Here is a 16,215-nt window from a genome sequence, read left to right as displayed (position 1 = left end):
AGCACTTTAGTGTAGCAAGTGTGAGAGCTCTTATTGAGTAGTGACATAGAAAATTGTGTGGTTAGTAATCATAGCAACTAGAATTATTGGATAGGTGGCTTACAACCCTTGTAGAGCTAGAGCAAGTTTGCATTTTGCTATTTGTTATACTAATCAAATTGCTCTAGTTGTTTTGTAGATTTTTAAATAGGTTATTCACCCCCCTCTAGCCATATTAGGACCTTTCAACAAGCAATGAACATGTTCATCTTCAACATCAGTTTTTCCAGCTTGTGCTCCAATTCCTTCCTCTGCTTGTCACCATCTAGACTCCCCACTAAAGCTTCTTCTTCCACCACCTCTGCCCAGTTCGATGGCCGAACAATGACGATGCCGAGATCCTTCAACTGCTAGAAGTACTGCTTCTCGAATCGATAGCACCCACACAACTTGGGGAACTAAAAAAGGACACAAATTACAACCCTAATTGTGCTAATTTAGGAAAATCTAGGAGACAACTCACCACATTCCTTGCACACTTGAAGTATAGACGGCCATGATTCTCATTGCCCTTCTTGGTCTGCCCTTCCACCACTCGAGCAAGATGGCAATCCGGACAAGGGATCAACGGGAAACCACTGAGCTCACCAATGGGATCGAGACCGACCAAGGCAATGCGGGTGCTTGGGCCACCGTGAAGCCTGCTCCTCGCCCGTCCACCTCTAGACGACTCCGAGTAATGCTCCATCGAGAAAGCTGGGAGAGGAAGGAGGGAGAGGAAGGCGGCGTCGTCGTCGGATGGCGGCGGCGGAGGAGGAGGGCTACGGCGAGAGCGGGGAGACAAAGAATGAGCGAATGGGCCGGGTAAGGCGACTGAGTGTGGCCCGGCTGGGTTAGCAGCAGAGGGCAGGGGCAGCCGCGGTCATTTACCACCCCCATGTTGCCTCGGATCCGACCTGGACTGGCGCGCTGGCGTGCCACGACTGCAAAAGTGGCAATTCTGTATCTCTTCTCTCCGTTGCGTGCCAAATTCGTATTGCCAGCCGTTAAAGTGAGATATCAGGAGATGCCGATTCTTATAATGGTAAAAAGTTAAATCTCCCAGCGAAATTGGTTGCCATCTCACCGACACGAGGGTTCCACCTGTCAGAAGCCGCTCCGGTAGAGGATCCAGGAAGTGGGGCCCGCACGTCAGTCGTGCTTCCGCGCTCCCTTCTCTCCCTTCTCTTCCCCACTTCGCTTCTCCATTCCCCCGCGGTTTTGCGCATCCCCTGCCTCCCTCCATCTCTCTCTCTGCGCTCCTGCCTCCTTGTGCTCGGCCATGGCGGACTATCACTTCGTGTACAAGGACGTGGAGGGGAGGAGCACAGAGTGGGACGACATCCAGCGCCGCCTCGGGAACCTGCCTCCGAAGTCGGAGCCCTTCAAGCCGCCGCCCTTCGCCCCCAAGGTCGACGCCGACAAGCAGCCCAAGTCAAAGGAATGGCTCGACGAGCGCGAGCCCGAAGAGCTCGAGGAACTCGAGGACGACCTGGACGACGACCGCTTCCTCGAGCAGTACAGGTAGGGCCTCTCCGTAGGCTTGATCCGGTCTGCTGTCTGATTGCTGATCCGTGATGCTGTCTTTTCCCCTTCTGTTATTAGATGCATCTTAAGAAGCTTTAGTGCCTGCCGCGTTTGATTGATCTGATCTGACTAGCGTGGTTAATTGGTATAATTCGTGTGCTTCTGATAGGAATCTGATGTCTTTCTATTGTTGATCCGGATTCCTCGCAGTAGTTCCGGACTTTGGATTATTCAATGCGTTTTGCGATTCGTTTGGTACAAGTGGGAATTGATTGTGACGATTTGATGTAATTCCATGCCTGCAGGAAGACGAGGCTCGCAGAGCTGAGGGAGGCAGCAAAAACCGCGCGATTTGGTAGTATAGTTCCCATCACTGGCTCGGACTTCGTGCGGGAGGTGTCTCAGGCACCATCAGATGTTTGGGTTGTGGTCTTCCTCTACAAGGATGGGTAACTCTTTCTTCACAGTTCACTGCATCCTTTTGCATGCTATGTCAATGATTATGCATGGGAGAACAATTCTAGGGTTTATTTTGTATGATTCGACCAAACAGCTCTGGAACCAGATTGAACTAAATTCAGACTTTGACTGCACTTTATTTAGTTGTCTTGGTTTTCTATAGAAAGTTGCCTGAAAAGACTAGGCAACTATGAAATTTGACTATGGTTGGCTGGATATAGGAATTCTGATACTTGTGTTGTGTCATTGGCTCGTAGCCAGACATTTTATTGCTGTGAGGTCCCAGCAGCTCGTACCTTCGATATATATGATCTGTGAACATGCTTTCTTTTTTCTTGTCGAACGTGCTGGAGAGTTGCATGCTGTTTCATTGATAGATAGAAAAAATTGTCCGACTACAAACCAATTCCACGGTTGGGTTAGGTTTTTTTTTTTTTGCATGAACACAACCATTTAAACAATACATGCAGCCCCTACTAGCTGTTGCCTACTCAGCTCGCTCTAGCAGCACACGTGGCCTTCGCGCCTGCCATGGTCTAGAAATGTGCTTAATCGCTTGCCTCTTGGATTACTGCCGAGACCGACTGTGTGATTCCATCAAATACACATTGGTTTCTTTGTTTCCATAGAGTCCACGCCAGGAAGAGCACCAGTGAATTGAGGCCCTTCCTCGCCACCTTTGGAGCTTTATGTGTCGCCTTGCACCACCATGTTTGGAAGCTGTCGTGCCCGGATGGTGCTAGTGCTTGTAGGCTGTGGGCAGTGGACCAAACCTGGCGGGAGAAGACTCAGGTTGACATGAGGTGCTCAATTCCTTTCTCCTGGGTCGCTAAGTGGGCAGCAAGATGAGTGCATCAGACCGCGATTTGCCAGTCTATCCGCCGTCCAGCATCTGTTGTGCCCCGCTAGCCACAGGAAGAACTTCAGCGAAGCGGCACCCAAGACTTCCAGAGTTGTTTGCAAGGTTCAAAGGAGGTGGAACTGACAAAGAAGTGAGCATGCTTTCATGACCATATAACAAATAGATAGCTTGGCAATTCTTGGATTTAGTGGACATTGTCCTGTTGATTTGTCCACCACTTTAAGCTGTAATGTAATTAGTTGATTGTCATGCTGCAGTTTTTCAGCATGGAGGATCTTCCATGAAATTGTTGCTCTTTTCTGTATGATGTTTTAATGCTTCCATGTGTTGCTTGCATCAAAATTGTACAGAAAGGATATCTGAATTCATTGGAGTGTAATGAGCTCCATACCTGATCTGATGCATGAAGCATGATGTTCTTTAGTAAATTGTGGCGCTTATCGAATTCTATAAATCTGATGACAGGATACCTGAATGTGGATTGCTTCAGAATTGTTTGGAGGAATTGGCTACAAGATACCCAGCGACAAAGTTTGTTAAAATTATCTCCACAGACTGCATCCCCAACTACCCAGATAGGAATGTTCCTACAATACTGGTGTATAACAACAGTGCTGTCAAAGGGACTTATGTTGGTTTGCAGAAGTTTGGTGGAAAGAGATGCACACCTGAATGTAAGTTACTACTCGTATACTGCAAATTAGTATTCAGTATCTGCTTTTCCCGTTAGTTGATTGATTCCAGTTGCTCCAATTCTATGTGCTGTTGATAGGTCTTTTTGAGCTCACACCTGTAAATTTATGAATGGCATATTGGCCTATGCCATTTAGCTCCCACAATCCGCTTCCTTTTGGATATACCACCTGAACTTCCTTAACTAAAGCAAAATATTTTGACCTTCAGGTGATAATTTTTTTTAAAAAAAAAATCAATAGTAAACAATTCATTATGACCTGCGTGCCTTAATGCATACACTCCCCAGATCTAGTCTTGATTTGTCTGCGTTGTTTCATGTGTCAAATATTTCGATGGTGTTTGTCTAAAATAGCAGCATGCTGGTTCCCAGATCTTAGCATATCATTGTTCCTTTTCTGTAATAAGAAATTAGAGAATAATCTTTCACATTTAGATTACACTAAATTTATGGAAGCTTTCCTTTACCTCTACATCGTTCCAGAAATTCTTTTCCCAGCAATATACATGGGTTTCATCTATTTACACTAAGTCACTGTTATGTTCCTTTCAGCTGTTGCGTTAGCCCTTTGCCAGTCAGACCCGGTACTGAATGATGGGCATGATGGCAGTGATTCATCTCGGGACAATGTCATTGAAGGTGTTCGCAGGAAGTTCATAGAGAAGGTTGTGGCCCAGCATGAAGAGCGGGAAGAAGAGGATAGTGACTAAGCTTATACTTTTTTTGTGTTAGTTTTCCTCAGCTGGCAGATCCAATTTGGTTCCAATGTTTACTGATTTTATGTGATTTTGTGGATGAAATTTGCCGGAGTTTTCTGGTTACCTGGTTGTGCGGGTGAAGCTTTTAACAGTTCACGGATCTTGTTGCCTGGTTTTGCAGTTAGAGATGTGGAACCATAACTGTATGGGGCCAGCAAAATCTTTGTGTTAGTAACCTTTCAACTGTAACATAGCTCCATTATCTTGTTTAAGAGATCAGAGATTATTAGTGCACTTGTATAATTGCATGAGAAAAGATCCACCCAAACCTTTGAATCCATAGTATTTCACTATCCTGAACATTTCTCGACACAAAACATTATAACTAAAGTTTTCTAATTTGTGTATATGAATGTTTATGATCCTTTGTGAATTAGTTAAAAGTGCAATTTGTGGATACCGCAATCCCATGAGGGGTTCGTAGCCAGGCTTCCTGGAAACGAGCGGGTGGGCGTTTCACCGAAGCCTGGTTTCGCTTGGGGCGCACGTGGGTGGGCCTATGTGGCTTCCACTGTGCACCGAATAAAACCTGCATCCACCTGCTAGGGTTACCTCCCTCATTCACCACTCCACACGTCCCTGCTCTCTCGCTCTCTCCCTGTGCCTTCTCTGCCGCCGCTGGGGTTCCGGGGAGGTCACCCCCCTCCCCAAGTGCTCGTAGGCGAGTAACCGAGGACGCGAACCAGAACTCTTTCTATTTGCTCGTCCTCGTAACACAAGTCTTTCTATTTATTCAGAACCAATTGTTTCTTGTCTGTTCTAGTGTTGGTTATGAATGGATTTGACACGAACCAGAACTCTTTCTATTTGCTCGTCCTCGTAACACAAGTCTTTCTATTTATTCAGAACCAATTGTTTCTTGTCTGTTCTAGTGTTGGTTATGAAAAGCTATATAGTTTTTACTACATATGTATACATATATAGATACATATCAAAAGCTATATATCTAAAGAGACCGTGACGCCTAAGAGGAGGGATGAATTAGGCAACTTAAAGATTCTAACTCTAAAACTATGGCCTATTTTTCTAACTCTAGCAAAACATATGCAATAGATGAACTATCTCAATGTGCAATTACGGTTTTGCTAGTGAGTTGCTATCTCTACCGCAAAACAAGTAAGGTAAACAATATAAATGCGGAAGCTAAAGAGCAAGGTAGAGATATACAAACTCCCATCGACGACTCCGGTATTTTTACCGAGGTATCGAGAAGCGCGCAAGCTTCCCCCTAGTCCTCGTTGGAGCCCCTCGCAAGGAATCCCTCTCAAGGGCCAAGCTCCCGGTCGGGTAACTCCGTGGATAGCCTCGGGCCTTCCCCACGCGCAAGTGGGTCTCCGACGTGCCTTCCGATAAGCCTCTTCCGGATGCTCCCCGCCGTCTTCACTATCAAGCTTCCGGTCGAAACGCCGCGGGCCTTGTTCCCTCCGGTACACGATGGCGGCCACACCCCAAACGCGGTTGGTGTGGTCTCGCAAGACTTCAAGCCCCTCCGATATACAACAATGGTGCTCGCAAGCACCGAGTGGTAAGAGGTATGCAAACCTCACTAAACACTAGGCCTAAACCTAGAGCAAGTGCATGAGCGGTGGTCTAATCAACCTAAGCACTTCACAAAGTACCTACGCTAATCACCTAATGAATCACTAATGCAAGTGGAGATCACTAAAATGGTGTATCAACACCCTTGGTATGTTTCCTCAGCTCCACACTTCCAAATGGCCGGTTGGGGGGGTCTATTTATAAGCCCCACTGAGAAAGTAGCCATTGGGGTCGAACTCCCGCAATTCTGCTACTGACCGGACGCTGAATCGTCCTGACCGGACGCGTCCGGTCGTCCCGACCGTTGAGCCGGCAATGTGCTGATCGGACGCTGGCCAGCGTCCGGTCACAGATTTGCCGCTCTGGAACCTCTCTGTACTCGATCGGACGCTGCTTCCCTGCGTCGGGTCGGTTTCGCCGCCCGCGTCCGGTCGTCCCGACTGCAGAGTCGGTCCAGCGTCCGGTCACCCCGACTGCAGAGCCACCGGTCCAGCGTCCGGTTGTCCCGACTGCTGAGCCACCGGTCCAGCGTCTGGTCGTCCCGACTGCCGAGCCACCAGCATTCGGTCCAGCGTCCGGTCGCCTCTGCGAGCTCGTTTCTTCGCGGTCTTGCGTACGGCTTGGTTCCAATCTTCATGCTTGGACTTTGCTTGATCTCTTGGGTCTTCTCTTGTGCTCTTAAGGTCTTGCTTGGGGTGTTGATCATCGGATCATCACGTCGCCTTCGTCCAAGTTACGTCTTGCACCCTATTGAACTACAAAATAAACACTTGTAAATTCATTAGTTCAATTTGGTTGTGTTAGTCATCAAACACCAAAATCCAAAGTAAATGGGCCAAGGGTCTATTTTCCTTACAATCTCTCCCTTTTTGGTGATTGATGCCAACACGACCAAAGTAAGCAAATAATAAAAAATTTTAATTTTAAAAACCTATCTACTTGCTAGGATGCAATGCAAAGGGCAAGGTTATATGATGCTAGAATATCCTACTTAGATACCAATTGAAGACCATCTTGCCCTTGCAAATGTCCCCATGTGGCATTATGGATTTAAGCCTTGCTTCCTATAAATTTTTTCAATACATAGGCAATCCATAATCTACTATCCTCCCTTTTTCGGACCATTACCCTTATTTTAATGCTTGTCTTTGGTCCTCTAAATTCTCCCCCTTTGGAATCAAACACCGAAAAGGAAGACATTAGTGGCACAAGGGAGGGTCAAACTTTGTGATCCTTTGAATGTAGAAAGGAATAGGTCACAAAATTTAACTTTCACATTATATAGATTAAGCTCCCCCTAAATATATGCATACATATGATAGAAAGCAAAGTATATGCATAATCGGCACATTATTGCATAAGGGAATTTAATCTATAAAATGCATGGAGAAAGCATATAGATGTCAAAATGAAATCAACATGATGATATTGGTTTTAGAAATACCACATGTGGAAACCAAATTGATTTCTACCACTTGCAATAGGTGGTGGATATTTGAAGTATGATGCTTAGCTCCGGGGACTCCATTTTCCTTGCAATGAGACTACTACACACATGATAAGCTTAAAAAGATGTTAGTCTCAAGGCATCCAACTTGTAGAGTAATCCTCCCCCTAAATTTGTGCACACAAGTGTAGTAAACTTTGTAGAAATCATGCACATTGATTTTAGAATCAAAATACCACTTGAAAGATGACATCTCATGAATGTGAGAATCATTTTCAAAAATGATATTCGGCAGAGATTATCTACAATTTGGACTTTGGCACATATTAGATAAACAAAAGTAAGACAAGCTATGTGCCGTGTTTCTAAGCAATTTTAAACCATGTAGGTTTGCTCCAAGGGTTAAAAAGGAGACCGAGCAAGCCTACCATAAGATATACCTAGTGTATGCATGACAAAAGATATAAGCATGCAAATGCAAACCTAGGCATGAAGAATAACTAAATGCTTAAAGATACCAATTGTAGGAAAATCTAATTGCAAGATGTACCAATTAAAAATTAATAACATCTAGTTACCTGACATGGGAAGGAGAATTTGGGTCCATAGTATTCACTAACCCACTTGGCAATGATTTTATCCATCATAATGCACCCCATGAAATGCACCCATACTTTGCCAAGTCTCTAAATTCCCCGAAGTCCGATGGAATTCTCACTTCCCTTTCGGGATCCAAACCTTCTTGGTGCTCTTCATGTTTGAAATGATTTCCTTTGGCACCCAAAAGCGTTTGATCCCATTGTTGGCTTGCTTGTTCACCTTGATGGCCACCACCTTGTCATTTTTCTTCTTTTTCAAGAGATAAGGCGTGGAGGCCTTCTTGTCCACCTTGTTGGTGTAGGTGTTGGAGAGCTTGCTTGTTTGCTTTTTTTCCTTCTTCTTTGCTCCTCCCCCATTCTTCACCTTGCACTCATAGGACTTGTGACCTTCCTTGTGGCACACGTAACAAACCATGGTTTGTCCTTCATCAAGCTTCTTCACTCCCTTGACGGTGTTATCTTGATGAAGTTGGGTTTGCTTCGCCTTGCCTTTTACTTGAGTCAAGTCCTTGGTGAGGTGAGCTACTTCTTGCTTGAGTTGCTCATTCTCCTTTGCAACCTCTTGTGTGCATGTATCTACAACAACTTTCTCAACACAAACTTGGTTGTCCAAAGGTGAGTCTAAACATAAATTATTACAAGAAGTAGAGGCATCCTTTTTAGACATGTTAAAGATAGAACTTTTCTTTTTAGATGCCTTGGTGGGGGTTGTGCTAACGGCTTCAAGATTAGCAACTTTATTAGTTAGCTCATCACAATGTTTGCACATGGTTTCTATTTTAGCAAGCAAACTATTATATGCTTCTTGTGAGCTAGCTAACTTTTCTTTTAATTTTTCATTTTTCTTTAAGAGTTGCTCATCATTGATTGTGCATGCATTTGTTGTTGCACTAGTCTCAAGTTTCTCAATTTTAGTAGATAGTTCAACATTGAGATTAGCAAAGTTCTCATATTGTTCAAGTAAGGTTTTGTATTCTTTTTGTGAACTATCTAGCTTTTTTTTAAACTTTTGAGCTTCTTTTGTTGACTAGTGCAAGCTTTAGCATAATTAAGATTTTCTTGCACAAGTTCATGATAAGAAGGCATATCATCATCACTATCACTCTCACTAGAGGAAGAGCTTTCATTACCTCGTGCCATAAGGCACACACGAGAAGAGCTTGATGATGAGTGCTTGCGGCCTCGCCTCTTGTGATGGGGTTCTTCTTCACTTGAAGAATCATCCCATGATCTTATTGATGTGAGGGCTTGGTTCTTGCATGCCTTCTTCTTTGTCTTGGGTGTGGGCTTGTTTAGACAAACTTCCATAAAGTGCCCTAACTCGCCGCATCCATAGCATCCTCTCTTTCTTTGCTCATTTCTTTGATTCGTGGAAATGAAATCTTGAATTTGGATGGGCACACCCTTGACATTGAGCCTTTGGATCATCTTCTCCACCTTGTTGATCACTTTGATTGATTCTTCATCAAGATCGGAGGTGGAGGAGGAAGATTGATCATCACTTGAATCTTCATCATCATCATCGTCGTCCTCATCTTCTTCTTCATCTTCACTTGAGGAACTTGAGCTTGAGCTTGTCTCAACTTGCTTGCCCTTCATCTTCTTTTTGTTGCTACAAGCGAGAGCTTTGCCTTTGCTTGATGAAGAAGCTTCTTCTTGACCCATCTTACATGATATTTCAAATGCCACTAACTTGCCAATGGCTATGCCCGGGGTCATGTTGCTCAAGTCCTCCATGTTGTGAAGGATGGTGATGATGCTTGCATATTTATTTTGTAGTAGCACGGAGATGATCTTCCTCATGATGTCCGCATCATCTAGCTTTAATAATCCTATAGAATGGAGCTCAATGATAATTAGATTCAAACGAGAATACATATCACGAACAAGCTCATCATTATTTATAGTAAAGGAATCATAGTTTTGCTTTGCTAGATAATGTTTTTGCTCACAGGACATTGCTTGTGCTGTCATGGAGCTCTTGGAGTTTTAACCAAATTTCATGTGCCGTATTTAAAGTGAATACTTGGTTAAAAACATCCATACTAAGTGATTCAAACAAGCAATTTTTAGCTCTAGTATTGTAGTGCATTTCTTTTTCATCACTCTTTATGGGGTTTTTGGGATTCTTGATGTGTTTCATCCCGTCACGAGTGACTCTCCATACACCCAAATCTACCACCTCAAGGTGGCAAGCCATTCTAGCTTTATAGTATGGGAAGTTAGTGCCGTCAAAGTACGGAGGCCTAGCGGTATCCATCCCAACCACTCTAAATAGCGTCGGCTCAACGGCGGTTAAGCCAAAGGTCCAAAATGAACCAACCGGCTCTGATACCAATTGAAGGGACCGTGACGCCTAAGAGCGGGGGGGGGGGGGTGAATTAGGCAACTTAAAGATTCTAACTCTAAAACTATGGTCTCTTTTTCTAACTATAGCAAAACCTATGCAATAGATGAACTATCTTAAACAATGTAAATGCGGAAGCTAAAGAGCAAGGTAGAGATATGCAAACTCCCGTCCCGACCGTTGAGCCGGCAATGTGCTGATCGGACGCTGGCCAGCGTCCTGTCGCCTGCCACCGGACGCGTCCGGTCGCAGATTTGCCGCTTTGGAACCTCTCTGTACTCGATCGGATGCTGCTTCCCTACGTCCGGTCGGTTTCGCCGCCCTCGTCCGGTCGTCCCGACTGTAGAGTCGGTCCAGCGTTCGGTCGCCCCCGACTGCAGAGCCACTGGTCCAGCGTCCGGTTGTCCCGACTGCCGAGCCACCGGTCCAGCGTCCGGTCGTCCCGACTGCCGAGCCACCAGTGTCTGGTCGCCTATGCGAGCTCGTTTCTTCGCGATCTTGCATACGGCTTGGTTTCAATCTTCATGCTTGGACTTTGCTTGATCTCTTGGGTCTTCTCTTGTGCTCTTAAGGTCTTGCTTGAGGTGTTGATCATCGGATCATCACGTCGCCTTCGTCCAAGTTACGTCTTGCACCCTATTGAACTACAAAACAAACACTTGCAAATTCATTAGTCCAATTTGGTTGTGTTAGTCATCAAACACCAAAATTCAAAGTAAATGGGCCAAGGGTCCATTTTCCTTACAATATCGAGAAAAAAATCAGAACGACTTACTTCCTTTATTCTAGAAAGAATGCAATTTTCATTTTTTGATGAGTCAACTGATTTAAACTGTGATCAAAATTATATAAAGAACTACTAAAACTTATGATACAAAATAAGTATCATTAAATTAATTATAGAATATATTTTCATAATTGGAGACGTAAATGCTAATATTATTTTCTATAAATTTGGCCAAACCGGAGTTAGCTTGACTGTCATGGATCCTAAAATTATATTTTTTTGGGATAGAGGGAGCACAAGCACAATTTAGGGCAGAGTATATATTCACAGTTTTCCTTGATTTCACCTACATTTGTAGCGTTTAAAATTTGTTCCACGATACAAGTACTTTTAGCTTATGGACTACATTATGCCACTAGTTTCTTTATTTTCAGCGTGTGATCATTATTATACGTTGATACCCTTTTTATATATAAAATGGGTATTTGTTTTAGAGTTTTATTTAGGAGGGAGAGGGACCGAGGGAGTAATATTTGGCTGGCTGTTGCGTCATCACCAGACTAGAACACGATTAAGGCAACCGCTCCGCACTGTACGTTTGGCCTACTACTGGCTATGCTTTTCATTTCAACGGGAAATGTACGTTCTCCAAAGCTTTCGACTTACAGGGATCGACGGGAATCAGTGCTGCGAGCGTCTCTGACGCGAGAGCGAGACGATCGACAGGTACCTTGGGCCTGTGCTTGAACACCTGTCTGAATGAACTCGTCGTCCTTCGATCGATCGATGCCATGCCACTGTCGCCTATGCCGGAGCGTACTGTAGCTGACACCAGTGGCGTAGCATTAGAACCCCAAAAAATCTGATGCATCTGCTTAATAATATATAATTAATTAGTTAATAATAAATAAAATGCTGTAGTAAATACTTCTCCTTAGCAGTACAGTACATGTATATGCTGTGGAACGACAGTGAATCGTATTGGCGCGGTGGATGCATGGAAGAAGTGACCGATATGGGTAATGGCGGCAGGATGGCGAGAGCGTGTGCGCGAGCACACCGCATGCACTCGTGCCGGCCGGACACGGATCGATCGGAGCCATCGAGTTGATCAGTAAATGCCTGCCCAACCAGCGGGGATCGTCGGAGACGCCCGCCGTTGGAGCAGGGCATGGACACACGTACATATACTGCAGCCAGCCCCCCTGAGACCGAGACGCGCGCCATCCATGTCGATCCATCGGCAATAGTAATGGCCATGGCGAGGGCAGCGCGGGCAGCGCTGTCCGCTGCCGCGTCGCTGTTGCCACTACTGTTACGTACGCGCGCGCGCGAGCGAGCGTGCGAACGATCCCTCGCACACCTGACGCGTCGCGGGTCTCCCCTGTCGTGTCTCCTCTTCCTCTCCTCCCTCCATTGTCCATTGATCCCTTCCCCTACTTATACACCCAGCAACATCTCTACATACAGCTACCTAGCTGGCTACCATTGCACCACCTCTGTTCTCTCTGTCTCCATCTCTTGCTCGATCATACATTCATGCATACATACATACACGATCGACGACTCCAGCTCGTGCGGGAGCATCGCGGACGATCGATCGGCTAGGACTAAGCTAGCTCGGTGCGGTGTAGTATTCCCTATATGGCAATGAGCGAGCTCAGCTGTCAGCTCCGATCCTACACGTCCACCAGTGGTGAATATTTTCGCACGTCCACCAGCCCGCGCGCGGCGCCCTGCTCTGCCGCCGCCGCCGCAGCTGTTGTCAACGGCAAGAAGCGCCCGCGCCCGCGCGCCCGCGCTCAAACGACGGCGGCTCCAGCTCCGCCCCGGCGTACCGCGGTGTCCGCATGCGACGCGCGTGGGGCAAGTGGGTGTCGGAGATCAGGGAGCCCCGCAAGAAGTCCCGGATCTGGCTCGGAACCTTCCCGTGCCCGGAGATGGCGGCGCGAGCGCACGACATCGCCGCGCTCAGCATCAAGGGCGCGCGCGCCGTGCTCAACTTCCAGGACCTCGCGCGCCACCTCCTGCGCCCGGCCTCCCTCGCACCGCTCGACGTCCAGGCCACCGCCGCGCGCGCCGCACTCATGCACTCCGCCGCTGGCAGCGGCTCCTCCTTGTCCTCATCGCGCGACGCGCCGGCGGACGACGACGACGACGGCCGGCGAGCTGGCGCCGCCGTGCACGAGGAGCCGGAGCCGGAGCCTCAGCCCGTGCGGCAACCGGCGCAGGCCGTAGAGGTGGCCGCCGAGCTGGTGTTCGACGAGCTGGCGCCGCTGTGGGTGGAGAGTTCGGGCCGTCCGATCACCCGTGGCCGTGGATGCCGTGCGATGGGCTCGACGCAGTCGTCGGCTTCCACCCTCTCCCTCTCCCTCTCCTATGGGACTACAAACTGCTACTAGGCTATCCTCCGTTTGTACATGGCCTTCACTGTTTTGTGTGTGTTTCCAAGTGTGTGATTTTTGTTTTCTTTCTTCACTTGTTTTTTTGGTTGGATTTCTTTGTTTGATGATGGGTGGGGGTACAACTAGCTAGGGGTGTGTGCGTGGGTGGGTGGGTGTGGGGGGGGGGGGGGGGGGTCGATGTAAAGAAAAATGGCTAATGTAGCGTTCGGAAACCCCCGCCCCCGCCCCACGCGCACGCCCCCAGCGCCCCCCCCGGCCCAATCCGCTAGCCCTTTGGCGAGCTATGCCCCCCAGCTTGCCCTGCAGCCCGCCGCGTTGAAAGGATCTAAACAATGCCTAGAGGGGGGGGTTGAATAGGCGTATCTAAAAAATTCTACACAAAACTCAAAGTCACTTGTCAGCAACTGTCTGTCGGAAGTCCCGACAGTTTGGGTCAAAACTCCCAATGTCGTCCGAAGTTCTGGCGCAAACTGTCAGAAGTCCCGATGACTACGAAAAATGTAGTACAAATGATAAAACGAATTTTGTGACTTCGATAACTTACAACCCCACTTTCTAGTGGTAAGGTAATGTGTTGGGGTTGCTCCTTTGATGCCAAAAGGTCACCACTCCGTCGGAGAGGGGAGTCTTGAATGCTTGGGAGCTATTTTGGCCGTGAGTAGGTTGCAATGAATGAGTAAGTGACGGTTAGAAGAGAGGAGAGAGCTAAATTCAACCGTTCAGATCTACGTCGGAAGGTCCGACGTAGATCTCAAGACTTTTGACCTATAAAGAAAAACACTGTTCATGCAAGGTCAAAGTCATTAAGAACATGTCAACGTCGGAACTCCCGGCGTATGTCGGGACTTCCGACGGTCAGGACTCCCGATGTACATCGGGACTTCCGACGCGCATGGTCTGCAAGGCAACCAGGTGGCTAGGTGTCGGGACTCTTGACCTGAGTCGGGACTCCCGACGTATGTCAGGACTTCCGACGGGCGTAGTCAGCCAGCCAACTAAGTCCAGGTGTTGGGATTCCCGACTTGGGTTGGGACTTCTGACTGTCGGAGTTCCGAGTCACGTCGAGACTTTCGACTAAACTCAAAAGCATAACATGTAAACTTGAAGATCCGTTTTGAGTTCGACGCCTTTTTCAACTTCAAGAATTGAGGGACACCATTTCATCTTTATCAACTATTTAAATCTTTCATGGGACTAATTGCTGTGACATATCTCATTAAGATCGCATTAGTCCCTAATTTGGATGTTATCAATACACCAAACCCCACATATTGGGCTAATGCACTTTCAATCTTCCCCTTTTTGGTAATTGATGACAACCAACTTAGGCTTTTATAAGAATGAAAGAATTTAAAGTTTTTTTTGAACCCCAAACTTTATGAAGAGCTCCCCCTTGATGTATGCATGAAATTGAATTTCAATGAGAATCATCTATACATGATTTGCATACATCAAAACAAAAGCCCCCCCTAAATTTTGCAATCCGTGGGGTGCAACAAGTGTATGTGAACAAATATATATCCATGAAAAAGAGATATAATATGACATGTTATATTCACACAACAAGTAAAAGAGAATGTGATGGCCAAGAATTCAAAGTAGAAACTTGAAGCAATACATGGCCATCCAAAATAAAACATTCATCATCACAAGTAGAGACAAGCACAAGCTAATAGATAGATAAACAACCATTACTTGTCCTACAATCATCCATCACAAACACATATATAGTTGTCCATCACATACTAGCCACCACACGACATAGTCATACTAGCCACCACACGACATAGTTCATACAAGCTAAAAGTTTTAAAGCCTCGAAACTAAGTGACCAACTAACTTATTACATGATAGATCAAAGCGTAACACTCCCCCTTTGTCGACAAGTGCCAAAAGGGGGAGGCAGCGTGAAAGAAACGACTACTCATCCTCGTAGTCCTCATCATCATCATGGTCACCATCATCACCACCATCGTCGTCGTCGTCATCATCTTCCTCGATGTAGTCCTCATCCTCTACAGTGGCCTTGCTCTTGCCATGAGGGCGAGAAGCAGCACCGTCCTCATACGCCACACATGCCTCAACATAAAGAGCCAAATGATCATGGGGAGGCACAAACAACGGTGGAGGAGAAGACTCAATACCAGCCTGCTGCTCCAAACGATAGAGCCTCTCTTGAATGTCATGCTCACATTGAGCACTAGCACAACACTGTCCAAACATGTAGGTCATGAGGAACTTGAACTTGTTGGGCTTCTTAGCAGAGGAGGAAGAAGAGAGTGGTTCGACATCAGAAGCACGAGAAGCAGCAGGTGGTGAAGCACCATGGCGAGAGCGAGAACCCAAAGGACCTTTGCCTTTGCCTCGGGCTGCATTAGCTTTCTTCTTGAGGACCCTTGCAGCTATGATAGAAGTCTTGTTGGAGATCTTGAGGAGCTTGTGCTGGGAATCTGTGGGGAACCGGAGGCCTAATACTTGCTCAATCACATGCATGATGTAGGGGCATAGGGAAGGTGCCTCACTAGCATCATGTATCTTGTTCCAAATGTATCAGCTGATGGAGAACTGCTCAAAATCATGACCAAAGCATTGAAGGACCTTCTGAGAGTCATCACTGAAGGAAAGTGGAGTCACCATGCTTTGGATACAAAATCTGTCGCTGGATGTTGTTCTGAACATAGTAGTAGGGCTTCAGATACATGGTCTATCCATCAGCTGGATATCCATCAAGGTATAGGTGCTGATACTCCTCCAAAGCCACATCCTCATACTTAGTAAGCTCAGGTGCAGTGTGGTCGGTGTGACCCAAACCATGAAGGCGAGAGAAGGTAAT

General features: G+C 46.6%; 1 protein-coding gene and 1 pseudogene across 1 annotated transcript; both read left to right on the top strand.

Moving 5' to 3' along the window:
- The first annotated feature begins 1,208 nt into the window (after positions 1–1,208).
- Positions 1,209–4,611, top strand: LOC136531292 (uncharacterized). Its single transcript, XM_066523959.1, has 4 exons — positions 1,209–1,542; positions 1,851–1,994; positions 3,332–3,540; positions 4,113–4,611. Exons 1-4 carry the CDS (start codon positions 1,301–1,303, stop codon positions 4,268–4,270), a joined length of 753 nt encoding a protein of 250 aa, XP_066380056.1. The 5' UTR covers positions 1,209–1,300; the 3' UTR covers positions 4,271–4,611.
- An 8,010-nt stretch (positions 4,612–12,621) lies between these two features.
- LOC136531289 (ethylene-responsive transcription factor TINY-like) lies at positions 12,622–14,531 on the top strand (annotated as a pseudogene).
- Positions 14,532–16,215: the final 1,684 nt, after the last annotated feature.

The sequence above is a fragment of the Miscanthus floridulus genome, unplaced genomic scaffold (genome assembly GCF_019320115.1).
Source record: "Miscanthus floridulus cultivar M001 unplaced genomic scaffold, ASM1932011v1 fs_316_3_4, whole genome shotgun sequence".
In the NCBI taxonomy this organism is placed as follows: Eukaryota; Viridiplantae; Streptophyta; class Magnoliopsida; order Poales; family Poaceae; genus Miscanthus; species Miscanthus floridulus.
Note: the sequence above shows the minus strand (reverse complement) of the source record. Positions and strands in the feature narration are given on the sequence as shown.

Coding starts and splice junctions, on each gene's coding strand:
- LOC136531292 (XM_066523959.1), top strand. CDS start 1,301: ATGGCGGACTATCACTTCGTGTACAAGGACGTGGAGGGGAGGAGCACA. Junction 1,995..3,331: donor GTCTTCCTCTACAAGGATGG/GTAACTCTTTCT, acceptor ATCTGATGACAG/GATACCTGAATGTGGATTGC. Junction 3,541..4,112: donor AAAGAGATGCACACCTGAAT/GTAAGTTACTAC, acceptor TGTTCCTTTCAG/CTGTTGCGTTAGCCCTTTGC.